Below are 19616 nucleotides of genomic sequence, written 5' to 3' on the forward strand. Positions count from 1 at the left end.
TCACTATCAGTCACATGACCGACCCAAACAACAGGATGGAAATAAACTCAGATTATTTATATCAGTCCAGGTTTACTAATCAGATCAATACGAATATGTTACTTTATGACTAACTTTGGTCGATACTCATATTATTGTCAATATGTGTATCTATTGACTGGGTTGTCAAAAAGGTTCTGCATGTAAATGATGTGACACCTACAGTTATATAGGCTCCAACTTCTCCCAAAGGATTGTGCTTAATAATGGAGAAGAGGCTTATTAAATATTATTTAATACCAGGTCATTAAAGAAAAGCTGAGGATATCAGCTACTTCCACGATACTATTTGTATTTAATTTCCCTTTGGGATAATTAAAGTAGTTCTGAATTAGAAAGGAGGAATTCATGTCTGCAGGAATATTTGTTTAGTTTCTTGTGTTGAGATGCAGAACGTTAAAACATTAAAACAATACGAAGCATGTAGATTTCTGTCTGCTGGTCCTGCAGCTGCACTAACTTAACCTTAACACCAAAAACAGAATTATTTTCCATGCCTGACGTTCTTTGGGCTGAAAGAAAATTGTTGTTTCCTCCAAAGCAACTCAAGCCTATTTTTCTTTCATGTTTTTAAATCACAAACGTGCACACTTGTAGCAAAAAACATAATTTTTTGATTTCCACGTTTTCCATCTTTGAAGAGCTTCGAATCCACACCTTCAGAATCACAAAGTGTCCCAGACTTGTTCTTGGTTTCATTGTGGTCAGTCACATTTACAAAGCATCACCATCTGAGGATGAACAAAGAAAGCAACAATAACTGATAGAAGAGATTAATATTTTCATTCCAATGTGTTATTGGAGTTTCATGTTAGGTGAGTGTTTGTTAATGGGTGAAGAAATCCTGAACCGGAAAAGTTTGAGAAAATTCTCAGGAAGAAGGGGATTTCCTGTGGAAGGGGTAGACAGCCGGGTCGCTCTCCTTCTCACTAAATGGGTTCTTTACTTTGCAGGTGATGGTTTGAAATCTCCAAGTCTCTTCAGAAATGGTGATCACCTCCCCGCCCTCCTCCCACTCTCCAGCTTCTCCTTTCTTCCAGAAGTACTGGACGGGTTCGGCTTCGTTTAAGGAGACTCCACAAGCCAGGGTGGGATAGCATGTCGGAGGCCTCAAGATGACTTCAACAGGGCAGTCGTCCAGCTTCCTGACCCCCACAGCTTTAAATTTCACAGGAAGGACTCTTTGGTTGATCTCCACCGTGAACACCCCGTCGTCAGACTTTCTCATGTTGCTGACGGTCAATATTCCAGTGGTCACATCCAGAGTTAATCGGCCTTTTAAGTCACCCAGATATTCCAGATCATACCTATCCTTAACGTATTCAGCAACAATGATCTCATTATGCTTCCAAGTAATGGCGTTAATGGCCTCAGAAGGCTTTGGGTCGAAAGTCAGATCCTTGCCGATCTCAAAGTACGTAGTATCCTGAGCCGCGGCCTGCAGCGCCAGTAGAGTCAGGAGGGAGAGACCAGCCGTCACAGCCATGATTCTGAGCGGTTCTACAGGGTAAACACCGTCATACAGCTGCAGCGTTTCACCAGAAGAGCTCCAGTCCTCCCAGTTCGGCTCCGTTCCCGTCTACTGGATCCGTTTTCAGGATCATTACTGCCACATGCTGGATGCAGATAATTACATATAAATGTATTTTTCTCTAAAATATCATTGCTCTTAATACATTATACTGTTAAACTTCTTTAGCTTTTACGTCTAAATAACTTTTGCTGTAAAATGCAAGAATTAAAAAATAAATGTTTAGTTTAATTTTGTAATGCTGGTTGAAGGACTTCAGTATTTTTTATTTTAGCGTCTCGTCATTAAAACCATCTCCATTAACAACACCTGTCATTCTGTCTGGTTTCCTAAAACACAGAATTAAAATTTGAACCAAAGTTTACTTCTATTTAGCTCATTCATTTATTTTAGAAATTGTTTTTATAATTATGGTCTACAGACACATAAAGCATTTAAATTCCTTCGCAGGTAAAAATCAATTATTACCTGTGAAGTAACTCAGTTGCAAAAAGGTTTGTGATTCCTGTCCTAAAGTCACTTTTTGGTGTAATCGCTGTTTTAGTTTAAATCAGGGGCGATTCTAGGATCTTTGGTTTAGGGCTGCTGAGCCCCCAGCAGGACCAAGACCCATAAACCCATTCACAAACTAAATTAAGAGACATGTTGTCAGTAATTCATAGAATAAACAATGTTCATTTTACTCAAACTTAAACTTATAAAGAGTAAAATCAGAGAAACTTTACATTATTCTAGAGGTGAATAAACTGTTTGAAACAGAATCTCTAGACCTGATCAATCCTGATCAGACCTGATAACATTAATGATTTGTCTCATTAATGTGATCAGAAAATCACCGTCATCGTTCATAACTCAGTCTGTTCACTGATTGGCCCAGAAGAAATCAAACATCTTTGATGTATTTAGTTTTCAAGAATTACCTGAGATGGATAACATGTTGAGCCAAGTTAAAATGTTGGCATTTTAAAAACTAAAATGAAAAGAAATCAAACATAATTACAAAATAAAATCAGGTGAAAGAAAAAAAATTGTCCAAATCCATTTTTTTTTAAATATAACTGCAGGTTTGTGTCTGATGATGTTTTGGTTGAAACAAACATCATTCAGTGAAATTAAACATTAAACACTTTAAATTATCTCAGTGTAAAACGATTCATGTTTTATTCCACATTAATAATAAAAACAAGCAGAAATTTTTATTTTACACGTAAAATATTAGATGACAGACGGACGATAAAAACGTTAAAACTGAAGTGTGCGGCTGGTTCAGTTCTGGCAGCGCAGAGGCAGCCGCGACTTTACTGGAGTGCCCTGGCCTTCGCTGTCCGCCATTTTGGACCTGGACAGAACCTTGGTCTCCTTCCTGCTGCCTTTCTTCTGCTGCGATGGGATCAGAGCAGAACGTTAGGCGCCGGCCCCGGTTCCCCCCCCCCCGGTTTCCCCAAACTCACCTTGAAGAAAGGAAGCCGCTTGCTCTCGTTGAAGACGAGGTTCTCGTCCATGGACGGCGCCTCGGCGGCGAGGCTCTCGCTGCAGGAGCTGAGGTCGTTCTCCAGGGAGTCCTGCAGACAAACCGGGTCAGAACCGAGACACGCTCACAGAACCAGCTCACAGTCGGGGAGCTCACATGGTCAACCTGGCTCTGCCGGTCCTCCTCTGGACCTTCGTCCTCCTCCTCTTCCTCCTCCTCCTGCCTCATCCTCAGGGCCTCCAGCAGCTCGCTGCGGCTGCAGCTCTTCAGAACCCTGGGATAAACAAACTCCCGGCGCTGAGGAGTCAGACCTGAAGGCAGCAGAACCGGGTCAGCAAACAGAATGATGATGTCATCAGTAGATGATGATGTCATCATCTGATTAAAGTGATTTTAAAACAAGTTATACTTTATCTCTTTTTAATAAGAAAAAAATGTTTCATATTTAAATACTAAAAAACAAAAAGCCGTTAAAATATTATAATAATAAATAAACAAAAACAAGAAATCAATAATTACTGAAAATAAAAAGATCATTATAATAATAATAAAAATGTTATTGTTCTGTTTTCGAAGCCCAGAACCCGGTCCGGTTCTGGTTCCGGTCCGTTCTTCCTCACCAGTAGGAACGTCCTGCTGCAGCTCCTCCAGCAGGAAGCTTCGGACCAGCTGCTGACCCGCCTCCAGCTGCTCCTGCAGCTCCGCCCGCTGCTGCTCCAGAACCGCCCGGTCCAGACCCGTCTGCTTCTGCAGATCCATCAGAACCCCCCGGTTCTCCTCCTGCCGGCCGCTGAGGTCCGCCTCGGCGGCCCGAAGCTGCTCGGCGCCTCGGGTCTCCACGCCCTGAACACGGGTCAGGTTGGTTAGCAGGAGCAGAACCCAACAGAACCCGGTCTGCGGCCCGGTTCAACGCTGTACCTGATTGAGACTCTGGACCTCCTCTGCCAGCTGCTCCATCAGAACCAGCTGGTCCTGGTCCTGGCGGGCCGCCTGCTCCCTGGTTCTGGAGGTCCACTCCGCGTCCCGGTCCACCAGGCCTGCAGCAGAACATCATCATCACCATCATCATCACCTTCATCTCCACCTGGAGGGGTCGGGGCCTCACAGGAGGCGGTACCGGTACCTGACACGGCGCCGTAGAGGTCCGAACAGCGGCCACTCATCTCCTCCAGCAGAACCCGGTTCTGATGGGCCGCCTGGCGCAGCGAAGAGGCCAGAGAGGAAGAGGAGGAGAGCAGATGCTCCGCCTGCGACGAAGAACGCTGCTCCACCGCGCCGCAGCGGCTGCAGGGAGGAGGAGGAAGAGGAGGGACACGGTGAGGAAGAGGAAGATGAGGAAGAGGAGGACGAAGAGCATCACGAGCTCTGACCTGCTGAGGTTCTGTTGCAGCGCCTCAACCGGGTCCTGCAGGGTTCTGGAGGCCGCCTGCAGCTCGCTGTAGTCCTGCTGGGTTTCCATGGCAACCAGGTTCAGCTGGTCCTGCAGGAACTGGACGGTCCGGTTCATCCCCTGGCACAAACACGACCAGAACTGAGCTCAGACGGACCCAAACCCCAGCAGAACCCCCCTGGACTCCTGCTGGTTCTGCCAGAACCGGGCCCACTCACCTGCTGGTGGCGCTGCTGGGCCCGATGGATCTGCTCCTGCAGCCGCTGCTGCTCCTCCTGGAGCGCGCTCAGTCCGGTCCGAGCGTCCTGACGCAGCGCCGCCAGGTCCAGAGCCAGAGTGCTGAGGAAGACTCCGGTCTCCTTCATCGCCTCCACCTGCAGAGGGTCGGGGGTCAGAGGGTCAGAGGTCATCAGCCGGTCTAGATAAACATTAAAACTCTCAGATCTTTGGTCGCTAAAGTTTCAGCTGCTGATTATCTGAATAATTAAGTTTTAATTTTCACTTTTTAAACTCATCATTACATTTTCCAACATAAAATCGCTGTTGGGTCACCTGGTGCCACCCAGTCTACCTCTGATCAGAACCGGGCCTGACTCCGGGTTTGGACCCACCTGATCGGCCAGATCCCGCTGTGTCTCCATGGAAACCTGCAGGGCGTCACTGAGCTCCCTGATGGCGGTCAGACCCGGCAGCGTCCGCACGGCCAGAACATCCTGCACCTCCTGCTGGTGCTCCTCCTGAACCAGAACCAGAACCAGCGGGTCAGAGTCTAAAACCACCAGAACCACCAGAACCCCAGCGCTCTGCTCACCAGCAGCTGCAGCAGAACCTCCCTCTGCTCCCGGGTCAGCGCCTCGTGCCGCTCCACCTTGTCCCGGCAGCGGGCGGCGCCGTCCGCCACCAGCGCCTGGACTCCGCCCACCAGCGTTTCCACGGCGACCAGGGCGCCCCGCAGCGAGGCCTCGTTCCCCACCAGCAGGCCGTCTGGACGACAGAGGCAGACATGAGCACACAGAACCCATCCAGCCCGGTTCTGGACGCAGGGCGCCACCTACCGACGGACTGGGCGTAGCCGGTCAGCATGCGGGCGTGGGCAGCGCCGTGCTGTTGCACGCTGCGCTGCAGGCTGCTGAAGGCGCCGTCCATCCTCTGGGAGAAACTCTGCTGCATCCACATGTTGTGCTGCTCCACCTGCAGGACCAGAGGACCCGGTTAGACCCGGTCAGAACCAGAACCCCTCACTGGCCGACGTGGCCCACCTTGGTCTTGCGGTCCAGCTTGGCGTGGAGACCCGACACGTCGCTGGTGCTCTCCCCGACGGCGCTCAGCAGCTGCAGGCGGAGAACGACCGGTCAGAAAAAAAACTTAACAAGGTTTAAGATTTGGAGGTAAAAAATATCTGGAATTTAAAAACCATTTTTATCATAAACTAATAGGTTCTGAAATATATAGAAAGTTATAGTCAAAGGCCCCAATTTAACAGGAAAACAAACGTTTCAATAACTTTCTTCAACACGTAAACATAGAAGTCAACCTTTCTACCAATAACAGATCAATAAGTCATTGATCCATGAAGAATAATAAATATTTTACATTGAAACAATCCAGACAAATCCTGTCCAGGTGAATCGACTTCCTGCTCAAAGTTTTCTGGCTTCTAGCAAAAATCAGTCATTTTAAATATCTGACCAAAAATAAACATTGGATCCAATTTAACTTCAGAAGGCAACGAGGAAAACAAAGAGGTGATTCTGCATGGTGACTTTAACCTTAACATACCTGAGGAACAACAATCCTCACACTATGGAAACCTTCAGCTGTTCCGAATATTAAAAACTGGTTGGAGTTGATGTTGGAAATGGTGTCATATGAACAAATGCTGGCCAAGTCAAATAATGACAGAAAACTTCACAAAATCCTGGAACGGTTTTCTCTTCTGCAATACTGGGACAAGTAAATATTTATGATGAACTGCTGTTTATAAAGTATTGACGAGTGATTATTTGCTTACTGTGGCTGTTTCATCAAAGATATTTGTATATGCCATTTTTTATTTATATTTTTATTTATATCTTTTTGTGAATTTTTTATTGATTAGATATGCACTAACCTGGTGGTTCTGTTTTGTTTTGCTCTGTTGTATTTGTGTTTTTTATCTTTTTTTTTGTTGTTTGTTTTGTTTTTTGGGGGGATCACATATCTGATCCTAACCCACACCTTAGTCCTAAATTTGACCTCTGACCCACACACACACACACACATGTCACATTAGCTGTAAATAAAATGTTTCCAAATTCAGGCTTTTAATCAAATGTCAAATTGCATTCAATTGTTGACATTAAAACTCCAGTTTGGTATTAAAGTATTTTTTCCAAACCTTGACTGACTGGTTTCCATCGCCATAGCAACCCTGAGCCACCTTAGCGACAGGTGAAGGTGCGTACCTGTCCGGCGGCGCTGTACAGCGACTCCTGGACCGAGCTGAGCTCTGAGCAGATGAACTCCTCCTCCACCAGCTTCTCCTTGGTCTTCTCCAGATGCCTGCTGGTCTCCTCCAGCCTGGAACCAGAACCAGAACCGTGAGAGCCCGGCTGATAAAGGCGGGGCTCAAGCGCTGCGCTGCGCGGCTCTACCTCTGCTGCTTCTCATCCAGGTCCATGCTGCACTGCTCCAGCCGGCTCTTACTGTCCAGGAACAGATCGTTGACCTGCAGGGAGCAGAATAAAACTCTGAGACGCTTTAAAGCCAAGACAGAAAACTAGAAATATGAAGAATGGCTGGACGAGAACAGTGGCATTTCTGGATCCGTTTACAGCTTTTCTATCCATTCATCCATTTTCTGTTCACCCTTGTCCCTAGTGGGGTCAGGAGGGTTGCTGGTTCCTCTCCAGCTACGTTCCAGATGGGGTCACCCTGGACAGGTCACCAGTCTGTCCGTTCACAGCTTTTCTAATAAAATCACTAACCTGGTTCAAATCATTACAGGATATACAAGTCATTCTGATTGGCTGCCTTTCAAATTCATTAACCTACTTTGCTTGTCAAGCTAGCATAGCAAGCGCAAAACGTTTCCAATGAGACATAAGAGAAGAAAACATTTTAAAACTTGACGTTTCTTTACATGCTGTATTACTGTCTGTAGGTTTCTGAGACGCTAATGCTGTTCATCGCAACGTTTGGGAACCCGAGCATGAGACAACCGCTAGCTGTCACACCTTCCTTCCTAATTATTATTACATTTTTTCACTGAGAAAATTTAACAATGTTCAGCTTTTGTCGCTGTCGTTTGTCACCCCGCCCCCATCATCCGTGACAGACGCAAAAACCGCTAGCTAGCTAGCAGGGATGTATTAGCAGGTAGTTAGCGGTAGCCTCAACTGCCTCGAGTAACAAACCAAGAGGTCGATGTTCAACTAGAACCTTTTCCAACAGAAAAGTCAGAAGAAAAAAAACTATATAAATGAGATTTAGATTAAATCATCCTGTCAAGATAAAAAAAAAATAAAACCAGTGAGTAAAATATTAAAGACCTCTTTCCATTTTGTTTTATGAATTTAAGACATTGGTGAATACACTAGCTGCTACCTCCCAGTTAGCAGCTAACTGCTAACAGCAGAGCAGATACCTTCTTGAGCTCCTCCTCCATCATGGCGATCTGCTCCTCCTGAGCCGTGATCTGGGTCACCAAGCTCCTGCAGGACAGAACCGAGTCACATCAAGCCGCTAAAAGTTGTCGTCTTCCATCAATACATTGATTATTGGAACCAAACTTTTCCCTTTCAGTCCGACTCATTCAGATTTATCAGAACTCAAAACGATCCCTCCTGAAATTTTTCATTAAACTGGTTAGAAACATTCAGTGATACCAACTCCCACCTGCAGGTGGCAGCATTTCATCCCATTAGTGCTGCTGCCTCAGTCTGACTTGATGTCAAATTACAGTTTGATTGATGTGGTTAAAAAAACAACAACAAGCAAACAAACAAAACAAACAAAAATCTGACTTTCAGGTCTTGCAGTCTAAAACTGTCTCTAATCTTGTTATTTTTCTTCATCTTTTTATTTCTATTTACAGATTTTGGACTGAATGTAACAAGGGAAAACCAGCAGGAATTCCAGATGTTTCAGAAACATTTACAGGAAAGATTCTGCTGCTTTGACTTATTAATATCATGAGCTTCTGCTTCTTCCTACAGTTTTTCTTTTCAGTCTACACTTTGTTCTTGCCATTGACAGGAATTTAAATATTGCTTTTCTATTTCTAGACTAGTTTTGTCACCATTGTGTTTGTTTTTTGACATGTGCATGAAAAAGTTAAATAATAAAACAATAAATATTGAGAACTAAGAGCAGCAGAAATCTGTGAGGGTGTGGAGATTTCCTGAGGACTCGGCTGAACTCACTCATAGTTCTCTGATGAAAGGTAAACGCCGTTTTTGTCTCGGGTGGCGGCCAGGTCCCGTTTGAGCCGCTCGATCTCCTCCGTGTATTCCTGACAGGACAGAGAGAAAGCTCTAGATTTAGCAGAACATGAAACTATCCGACAGACAAATCGGGAACCAAACCAAACGGACGAGTCGGGAACCAAACGGACGAGTCGGGAACCAAACGGACGAGTCGGAACAAAACGGACGAGTCGGAACAAAACGGACGAGTCGGAACAAAACGGACGAGTCGGAACAAAACGGACGAGTCAGGAACAAAAGGGACGAGTCAGGAACAAAACGGACGAGTCGGAACAAAACGGACGAGTCGGAACAAAACGGACGAGTCGGAACGAAACGGACGAGTCGGAACGAAACGGACGAGTCGGAACGAAACGGACGAGTCGGAACGAAACGGACGAGTCGGAACGAAACGGACGAGTCGGGAACGAAACGGACGAGTCGGGAACGAAACGGACGAGTCGGGAACAAAACGGACGAGTCGGAACAAAACGGACCAGTCGGAACAAAACGGACCAGTCGGAACAAAACGGACGAGTCGGAACAAAACGGACGAGTCGGGAACAAAACGGACCAGTCGGAACAAAACGGACCAGTCGGAACAAAACGGACGAGTCGGGAACAAAACGGACGAGTCGGGAACAAAACGGACGAGTCGGAACAAAACGGACGAGTCGGAACAAACGGACGAGTCGGGAACAAAACGGACGAGTCGGGAACAAAACGGACGAGTCGGGAACAAAACGGACGAGTCGGAACAAAACGGACGAGTCGGGAACAAAACTGACGAGCCGGGAACCAAACGGACGAGTCGGAACAAAACGGACGAGTCGGGAACAACGGACGAGTCGGAACAAAACGGACGAGTCGGAAACAAAACGGACGAGCCGGAACAAAACGGACGAGCCGGAACAAAACGGACGAGTCGGAACAAAACGGACGAGTCGGAACAAAACGGACGAGTCGGAACAAAACGGACGAGTCGGAACAAAACGGACGAGTCGGAACAAAACGGACGAGTCGGAACAAAACGGACGAGTCGGAACAAAACGGACGAGTCGGGAACATAAAGGTCTGAGGAAACGAGCGCCACCTTGATCAGGGTCCTCTTGGTGAGCTTCTGGTTGACCTCGGGTTTGTTCATGATGTTCTTGGCTCGGCTGGCGTAGTCCAGTGTGCTCAGCGTCTCCTGCAGGCAGCAGCGGTCGGGGTCAGATATCTCAGAACCGGGTCCGGGTCACGGTCGGAACCGGGTCTTACCTCCAGGTTGCTGGAGGACGGCGACACGGTGGCGATGATGGAGGTCTTGGTGCGTCCGCCCAGCGAGTCCTGCAGGATCCTGGTGAGTTTGGACTCTCTATGGAAGAACCGGACCCACAGTTAAACCCAGATCAGCTGCTGGTTCTGACGGGCCCGGTTCTGTGTGCGGCCCACCTGTACGGGATGTGGGGCCTCTTCTCCACCAGGGCGGTGATGACCCGGCCCAGCGTCAGCAGCGACTGGTTGATGTTCCCGGCCTCGCGGGCCCGCTTGTCCACCGCTCCAGAGCGGCCGATGTTCTCGCTGCCGGCGAGGTCCACCTGGACAGAAGCGGGTCGGGTCAGTCCACGGGCTCGGCCGGGTCGCCCTGACCGGGTCCGGGCGGTTCCTCACCAGGTTGAGCTTGCCGATCTTCACCAGCTCCTCGCCGTCCAGCGTGATCTCCTTCATGTGGATGGTGACGGAGAACACGGAGTGGGAGCGGCTGCAGAGAGACGGGCGGTCAGAACCTGGTTCTGAAGACAGCGCCGACCCAGTCACACATTTATCAAAGTTTGGGTTTTTCCCTCCCACCAGCGGGTTTCCATTCAGAGCAACGTTAGCGCGCCCAGGGCGGCCATCTTGTTCTGCAGCTTTTATTTATTTTACTTTCAGCTGTGACAGAATATTAATGTTAATTAATTTTAAATGATTTAAACTGAGAATTTATTCTGCTAATATTATGACAATAATCTCATAATTAAAAAAAGTTACTTTTTCAAAATATTCTCTTTTTAGAAGAGCGGGCGAGAGACAAAAACAAACTTAATTAAAGATCTAAATTGCGGTCGCCATGGAAACCTGGAGTAGGCGTTCATCAGGGTGGAGGCCGTCCGCCTCTTGGCTGCTCCTCGCTCCAGGATCTGGTAAACCTCGTCCTTGTTGTGGACCACCACCTCCTCCAGCCCCTTCACCACCACGCCGCGCTGCAGCACACACACAGGCCCGGGTCAGGGAACAGAACCAGAACCAGAACCAGAACCCTGCCAGCGCCGGTCAGAAGCTCCCACCTTGTTGCGGGGGTCGTCGAACAGCTGCAGGCGCTCGTTGACGTCCTCGGTGGGGCTCAGCAGGTCGAACAGCTCCTCGTTGTAGATCTCCAGCAGAGAAACCTTGACGGAGAACTCGGTGCCGTTCTCGCTGAGCTTCTCGAAGATCTGGTGCAGCGTCCGAGGGATGATGCCGGCCAGCGGGTCCTGCAGAACCGCAGAGGGTCAGGCCGCTGAACGGAGCCCCGCCCACCGGGTCAAAGGTCAAACTCACCTCCTCCCAGGTGAACTGTGCGTTCGGAGTCCGCTCCCCCTCCATGGTGAAGGTCTTCCCGGTTCCTGTCTGACCGTAGCTGCAGAGCAAACAGGAAGTGGATCAGAACTCGACTCAAACAAGAAAATTCAAAAACTTCAAGGTTTGGTTTCAAATATTGGAGTTAAAAACTCAAAATTAACAGAAAAAACTGTTTCAACTCACTGTGATGTAATTTATTAGTGGAAATATTCTTCATGTAAAATAAAAATAAGAAACGTTTTGAGATGCATCACTTCTTTACGATGATACAGAACAAATTTCTGCCAAAGAAAAACTGAAAAATGATCTGGGAAACTTCTGAGATTAATTTTAACATTTCTGAGATTTTTGACAGAAATGTCATTTTTTATTAATAATCCATGTACAGTGGCTCTCAAACGTCATTTCACACCTGGTCAAAGAACAAAACACTAATTTAGAAAAAAAATCCCTCCATTATAATAAGGTTTAAATTATAAGCCAACCTTTCATTTCAATAACAGATCAATTGAATAATACTAATTATTCAATTAGTATTATTCAATACTAATTGAATAATTAGTATTACAATCCCAACAAATCATGGTAAGGTAAATAAATGACCTTAACATTAAATTAAATGCTTAAACACAAAATACAAAGAAATTACAAAAGAAAATCCTTAAAAAAATGTTTTAAGTTTTGTAGCATTTAGAAAAAAAAAATATTTTGGTGATTTTAAGAAAAAGAAAAGCAAAAGAAATGTGTCTGGGGTTTTTTAGGAGTAAAAGTATTAAATAATGTTTTCCAATTTATTTTAATCAAATGTTTGACTGCATGTTATAACCAAACTGAGCAGTTTGAATATCCAGCACTTTCCAAACCTTGAAAACACCTGACTGAAATTCAAGCATTTTCCAGGAACCCCGTTTAGCGGATCGGGAGGAAACCAGAAGGCGACTCACGCAAACACGGTGCAGTTATATCCCATAATAACCTCGTCCAGGATGGGACACACCACGCTGCGGTACACATCGATCTGCTTCGCAGCCGGGCCGAAAACCTGAAGAGAACAAACGTTCCCAATGAGAGACCCAGTTTACCTCCTGGCTCTGACCGGGCCACAGGGGGGCTCTGGCCGGGCCACAGGGGGTACTGACCATGTCGAAGGTGTAGGTCTTCCTGGAGGACTTGTCGTTCACACCGCCTGTCCTGACCAGCACCTCCTTCCTGCTCTGGTCGCAGTCGATGACTCCGTAAGACGACCGGTGCTCCATGGTGTTGAAAGGCCTGAAACAGGAAGCAGAACCAAATAACAGGAAGTTCCTGCAGAATTACACTAATTTATTATTGGTTACATTTAATATAGACAAAAAACACTGTTTGTCTCTTTTCCTCAGACAACTACCAGACAGACATTTAAAGATTAATAAAATCAAATGAGGTGGATTAGCAGAGCTAGCTAACAACTGATGTCATCCAGGACATGTTGTTGTAAAGCATCATCTATCCTTCAGAACAAACAGGACAGATTATATTGTGAAGATGATTAAGAGTCATGAGAGAGTAAAACAGAAAAAGACTTCAGTCAGAGGCTTCTTCTAATCCCTTAAAGACTGACTGCTACTGGAGACCCTTCCTTCCTGTCCCGCATCATCACCATCCACAACGACTCTCTGAAGAAACTTGGGTGATCCGAGTTGCATTTAATTTCCTTCAGGATAAATAGATTTTTGTTTTTACCCGGTTGTCTGTCTTACCTGCACCGGACCACCACCTGGATATTCCGGCCTTTCTCCTCTCGCCTCCCTCCGGTACCGTTAGTGGAAGCCATGGTGGCCGCAGAGAGAAGCGCCTCTCCGCGGTCTGAGAGCCTGCGGACGCCGTTAAAGCTCCGATTAGCAGAGAGCAACACACCGAACGGACCGCAGAACACCTCACAGCGATCTTTTATAACCGGTAGAGGCCATTAAACGCAGAATAAACCCCCCGTTGTTTGAAATCTGCCGGTAAAGTTAGCGTCGTGGAGCAAAACGAGCCGTTAAAACGCAGAGTAACTCACCGAGAGAAGGAGGGTCTTTTCCTCCTGTTCCGCTATAAAGTCTTGCGATGTAATTCCAAACAATTTAAATAAGTAAAATGTCGGTAATCAGTTTTTAATTTCTCCTCCGATTCCTTGTCAAGAACTCAGAAATCTCCTCTGGCGCTCAGAGCCAGAACTCTTCAAACTGTACTTTTAAAGTTTAACACACCAATAGCCGTGCAGCAACGGACAAACAAAAGACGCGATTGGTCGTAAAGAACACGTGATTCATTCAGCGTAGAGCATCACGGGAGTTGGGGAAATAAAGTACCACACTAACTCCAGTAGATGGCGACATTATTCTGAAAACGGTTCAATAAACTTTCAATTTAATTACCGCATAAAAAAAATGATACAAAGGGGTTTACATCGGTCGATGTAGCCACATTATTTTAGCATCGAAACTTTATAATAAAATACATATTTAAAATTTTAACAGTTTCACATGTTAAAAGATTAAATATTTAGTTCTTTATTAAAAAAATGCTCACATTTTGCTCTCTACTGTAAAACTGTAAAACATCTCTGGAAAATGAAGTTATTTTATTCCCCACAACAAAAAAGGCTTGCTAATCTTGGCTTTCTTGTTCATTCAGTTTTAAGTCAGATCAAGGTCTGGGTTTTGACTAGACCCAAGACTTTGTATTACAGATGTACGTAATACAGAGAGGGATAGAGAGCAGACAAAAGTTGTACTCAGGTAAACGCAAAAAAGAGCCGTTCAAGAAATCATTCAAGTAAGTAAAAAATAAAAAAATGATCAAAATGCCTAATTTAAGATTTAAAAACATTTAATCTGACAGACTAAATGTATTGCTGGAGTTAAAAAGACTAAATCAAAACAAGAGAAGCGGGGTCACCTGGACAGGTTGCCAGTCTGTCGCATAGCAACACAGAAACAGAAAGGACAAACAACCATGCACACACACACACACACACACACACACACACACACACACAGCTAGGGAGAATTTAGAGAGACCAATTAACCTGACAGTCATGTTTTTGGACTGTGGGAGGAAGAACCCACCATGCACAGGGAGAACATGCAAACTCCATGCAGAAAGACCGCAGGCCGGGAATCGAACTCTACCAACTGCGCCACTGTGCAGCCCAACAAAAAATATAAATAGCAAAATTATAAAATAATAAAGTCTGACAAAAGAACTGTCTCAGGATCTGTGTCTCTGACTTCATGTCTACATGAGTTGAGTCTGTAAGCCTCATGATGACCTCTCAGGTTTTTGGAGACTTCTTTTAGCATACTGCAGCCTGCTTCCAGGGTGGATTTGCTTTAACTAGGCCAGGCCTGAAGGACGATGGTGAATGTTTCCGTGCAGCAGAAAGGCTGATTTCAGGTTGCAGGAGGTTCTGTCCCCTCCAGGCTGAGGTCCGCCTCATTTCCATAACTATTTTAACTGTGAGGGTGGCAGCAAACTGAGGTGGGAACGGCATTGTTCCCTCCCTCCCACTCGTTCCCAGCCTCTCCGAGTCTTTTTGTGATCAGCGGCCCACTCAGGACCCGGATGGACCCTCTTTTTCCCCCCGTCCTGCCGGGCCGAGCCGCAGATCCAGAGATCCAGAGGAGCGGGTAACTTCTGGGCGACGAAGAGGAGCTCCTCGTCTTCCTGTCCTGAACCTTCGTCTTCTCTCAGGCGACCCAAAAGCGGTGAGTCCGTCCAGAGCCGATCCTTTCTCACGTTTAGGTCAGAAAACCTTCAATTGGAGGAGAAAGAGAGATTTCATCACTGAGACGGAAATGAGATTCATTTGTTCTGAAATCTGCAGCAAAACATTTGAATCTGCAAAGTTCAGTTTGGAGCCAGAAAATGAAAACTGAGCTGCAGGTTTGGTTTTTAGCTCATTTCTGCAGCTTCATGGTGACGTTTTGGTTGAGAACACGAAGGACTGCTGCTTTCTGTGTTTTCAGGTTCGATTAAAGCTGCAGAAATGTTCAAACATGAAGCAGAAAATTCGTTTTCCTTCAGGAACTCTGGACATTTTTCTCACTATCTGTAAATAAGCTGCTTTTGTGTTTTGAGAAATTTGTTTCTTTGTTTTTCATGTCAAACTCATAAACTTGGAATCAGTTTTGATTCTTTATCTAAAATGAAAAAGGGAAATAAAAACATTATCTGATCATTTTTATCGTCAAAAGTGGAACATTTTGTGTAAAAATTCACCTCCAGTTTGTTCATTTTAGAAATATATTAAGTTTTGTTGGAGTTTAATTCAAAGTCATAAAAACGATGCAGATGATCTGTTAGCCTTTAAATTGTAACTATTATTAACAAATGATTATTTTATGACAAATCATCCAAAAATAAGTTTTTATACTTTCTGTTTTGAAAAGATTTGTTTACTTTGTTTTTATCATCGTCATTAATTTGAAGTTTTTGCTCAAATTTGAGATCAAAATGTTTCCCTGATGTCACAGCTGGAAGATTTTAGTCAAAATCCACTTTTTAGTTTTTGATTTCTAAAGCTTAACATGAATAAATGAAAACCTGAAAATAATTTTAGTTTTTGGTTCAATAAAAGAAGCTGGAAGTTCATTAAATGAAAACATTCTTGCAGGAATCAATAATTAGTTTTTTAATTGGTTCCCTGATAAAAATGGGAGAATAAAAATGAAAAGGAAGAAATTTTATTTTAGCCTTTTTTTGGTTTTAATTGCTTGAAGTTTAAGTAACAGAAATGAAAAAGCAGGAGGACGGCAGACCGATGTCCTCACTAAATGATTAATTGTTTGGTTTTTAATCAGTTTTCTTTGCATTTGCATCCAAACTGGAGAGAAACGGATCAAGTTGAACCGCCGGGACGTTTTCCCTTCAGTTTCTCTCAGATGAAGTTTCTGCAGAGCAAAGTTAACATTTTTACATTTCCTTCCACTTTCAATTAGGAGGCACAAAAATGCCTAAAAACTAAAAATTTTACTTGAATGGAGATGATTTTCATGACAATTATTCATTTTAAAGTTTTGTTTTTGTTTTTGTCAGTTTAATTCAGTTTAATGTGGAACATTTTAAATGTTTTATTCAAAATCCCAAGAAAGACAAAAGAAAGTTAAAATCAACTCTTTAGTTCTTGATTTTTAAGGTTTCAGTGTAAAAATCAGTTTCTGCAGAAAGTCTCAAACAGATTAATGTGAATATGAGGCTAAAATGCATCATCATGTTTCATGTTTCATCTTTACATGCAGCTCTTTGGAAAACCTTTAAATCAGCCTTTTGCTTTATTGGTTCTGCTTCACGGCGACTTTATGGGCTGAAAAACACAAAGAGACTCATTTATCCTCCAGCTGAACTGAAGCACAACAACATTCAACAACATTCAAATAAAAATCACCAGTTTAAATGAAACTCGTTTCATCTTTAGTGAAACTTCATTTGTAGGAATTTTATGCAGCAAATCAGACAAAATATTAAATTTTTAGTGAATTATGGAGAAATGTTCATTTGTATTTTATTTGCATGAAGAAATGAATATTTTAAATATTTACTGGACCAACAAACAGGAAAGCAGGAAATGAAAACCCTCCAATCTTCTGCTTTGTTCTGTTTTTGCTTCTTTTATTCTTCTGGAGATGAAAATTATAACTTTATCAACAGAAAATAAATTTATATATTTATGATCTGGCAGCTGAAGGATGATAAAACAAAGTTCACCAGAGTTTTAACATGTAAATATTAGATTTATTAGACATATAAGACAAAAGGGAAAAAAATCTGAAAAATTATAGAAAACAAAATCCATATTTTAATGCTATAGATTTTAAAAATAGGTTTTAAATTTATTGCATTAAAATACATTTTTAATATGACTTTTATCTTATTTGTTGTTTTATTTCCAGATTTGTAGAAACAGCAGCAGGAAAACTCTGGATTTTCAGTTTTAAACCAAATGTTTGTGCTACTTTAAATTTAATTTAAAAAAATGTTTTATTTATGTTGAACTCAGACAGAATCTGAAATTTAAAAACTTAAAAGTGTCAAATCTGTTTTAAAGTAAAAACACAAATTTTGTTCAAAACTTTTGTCCATAAAATAAAATCCAGGTTTTTCTGTTTCAAATCAAACTGATGAATATTTTGTGTTTTTGCTGGAGGTTGTTCTGTTTTATCCACCAACGGTCAGAATAAGAGCAGCTGGGCTACCAGGACTCCTCTGGTCCCATCAGAACCAGAGTCTGTTTAAATAATCTGGGCCTGGTTCTGGTTCTGGTTCTGAAGCCTCTCATTCATGCAGATCCTCCCAGTCAATACTTTCACATGAATATGCAACCAGAGTCGATCAGCAGCGACTCCATCAAAACTAAACCAGTTTGTTCCTACAAACTGGGAATAATCCAGGAAAAACAAGCAATAAAATAATCCAGGAATAAAGTGTAAACTAAAACAGGAGGAGGTTTTCCCTCCACTGTGAGTCACAGCCTGGCTGTGAACCCACGCAGGGAAGCTGCTTCTAAAGACGGCTTCAGATGAAACATTTGTTTTCCTGTTCTGAAGATTCAGACCTGCAGCGTCTTTTAAACTGGAGGAAAACCGACAAAAACCTCAGAATCTGGCAGTGAGAACAGAAACATGCAGGTTCAGATTGGATGGTAAAGAATTGGGAACCTCTGGGTTTAAACATGAGGTCAAGCTGAGGCCTCAAAGGTCACGGCGGCTCGGACAGCTGCTGCAGGTTCCACCTTAAAAACCTGCGTTTCGCTGCGTTTCTGTCTGTTTCTGTGTTTGTAAAACTGTTAGAGGGGCAGCAGGCGGAGAGCTGCGGCGAAAGACAAAGATCCATATTAACAAAAACCCCGAGATGACAGATGATTAATCGGCGCGCCGGGCTCTGCCGGGCCGCCGGACCCCCGGCTGACACCCAGAGCCGCTCCACACAAAACCACAAACCCCCCAGAGCCCCGGCGGCCCGCAGGAGCGTGGGCGAAGGGTGGACGCGGGGCGCCGTCCCCACGGAGACGCGGCGCGCTGGCGCACGGAGAGCGGAAAATAAAGATGAGCTGCGGCAGAATCTGACAGGAAGAGGAGAGAAAATCCAGTTTGTTTTCTGCAGAGCAACCGGAGTGTGTGGGAGGGTTTACACGTCAGATCGGGTGTGTTTTCTGACTCCATTCACTGCACTCTGAGTGTGTGTGTGTGTGTGTGTGTGTGTGTGTGTGCTGCTACCAAACCCCCATCTGCCACGGGGTGGGCGGCTCGCCACACAGCGACAATGCAAGGCAACATTTTTGGATCTGTGGGCGTTGAAAGGCTGCAGAGTCTCCTGCTCTCAGATTCAGCACAAACAGACCGAACCGAACCCGAGTCTCAGTTCAGACCGAACCCGAGTCTCAGTTCAGACCGAACCGAGTCTCAGTTCCCCCAGTTAAAATCTGAACAGTGCGGCGTGCCGATGTGGACAGACTCCTTAAATTTGACCTGTTTAATGATAAAACAAGGAAACAATAAAAGTCCCCCAGTCAGATGAGATCAGAACTTCCTGACCAACAAGCAGAACATTAGCAGTGAAACAGGCGGTGGCAGCATCATGCTGTGGAAACCAAAAAGATTTTTCTTAAGTTCTTTTTTTTTTGTGGTTTCTCTCTTTTTTGGGGTTTTTTTTTGGTATAATAAGTATTTATTCCATATAGTATTACTGAAAACATGCAGTTATGATATTATGGGATGGTTTTTAGATCAGGGTATCTAAAGTGTGGCTCGGGGCCATTTGTGGCCCTCAGGATGATTCTGAGTGGAACTGCGGTTCTGGCCACTAGTTCTGGTTCCTTCTTGTTAAATGGATCCATTCTGTTCTGGTGTCGCCATGACGACGGCTCAGGATGAGGGACTGGTGCAAACAGAAGGCCTCAGTCCAGTCAGTCGGACTTTGAGACGGTGAGGATGTAACATTCAGTCAGGACCGGACTCCAGAACAGAATGGATCCATTGTAACAGAACCAGAACCGGTGTGGTCAGCCATCAGACCTGAGCTCAGAAACAGAGTCAAGTTAAAGCAGCATCAACTACAGATGATGCAGGAGGTGGAGAGCAGTAGGAGAAAACAGCGGAGTGGGCAGTTCCACCAGCAGCCACTAGGGGGAACCCC

At 44.6% G+C, this 19616-nt stretch overlaps 2 protein-coding genes across 3 annotated transcripts; both read right to left on the bottom strand.

Moving 5' to 3' along the window:
- Nucleotides 1-910: 910 nt before the first annotated feature.
- Nucleotides 911-1755, bottom strand: LOC122842763. Its single transcript, XM_044136905.1, has one exon. The coding sequence runs from the start codon at nt 1523-1525 to the stop codon at nt 911-913; it is 615 nt and encodes a 204-aa protein (XP_043992840.1). The 5' UTR covers nt 1526-1755.
- Nucleotides 1756-2559: 804 nt separating this feature from the next.
- kif11 (kinesin family member 11) lies at nt 2560-13663 on the bottom strand. Of its 2 annotated transcripts, none has more exons than XM_044136966.1 (27): nt 13501-13663; nt 13199-13312; nt 12599-12728; nt 12404-12501; nt 11439-11517; nt 11186-11371; nt 10977-11101; nt 10530-10620; nt 10311-10456; nt 10137-10233; nt 9970-10065; nt 8835-8923; nt 8057-8123; nt 7065-7138; nt 6876-6990; nt 5691-5762; nt 5487-5622; nt 5243-5415; nt 5043-5168; nt 4650-4805; nt 4412-4551; nt 4165-4325; nt 3960-4078; nt 3662-3884; nt 3198-3352; nt 3022-3132; nt 2560-2947 (listed from the first exon to the last, which is right to left on the bottom strand). In XM_044136966.1, exons 2-27 carry the CDS (start codon nt 13270-13272, stop codon nt 2837-2839), a joined length of 3150 nt encoding a protein of 1049 aa, XP_043992901.1. In that variant the 5' UTR covers nt 13273-13312; nt 13501-13663; the 3' UTR covers nt 2560-2836. The 2 variants fall into 2 exon arrangements, with proteins under 2 accessions (XP_043992901.1, XP_043992900.1); XM_044136965.1 differs by having other exon boundaries at nt 2560-2950.
- Nucleotides 13664-19616: the final 5953 nt, after the last annotated feature.

The sequence above is a fragment of the Gambusia affinis genome, linkage group LG13 (genome assembly GCF_019740435.1).
Source record: "Gambusia affinis linkage group LG13, SWU_Gaff_1.0, whole genome shotgun sequence".
Lineage (NCBI taxonomy): Eukaryota > Metazoa > Chordata > Actinopteri > Cyprinodontiformes > Poeciliidae > Gambusia > Gambusia affinis.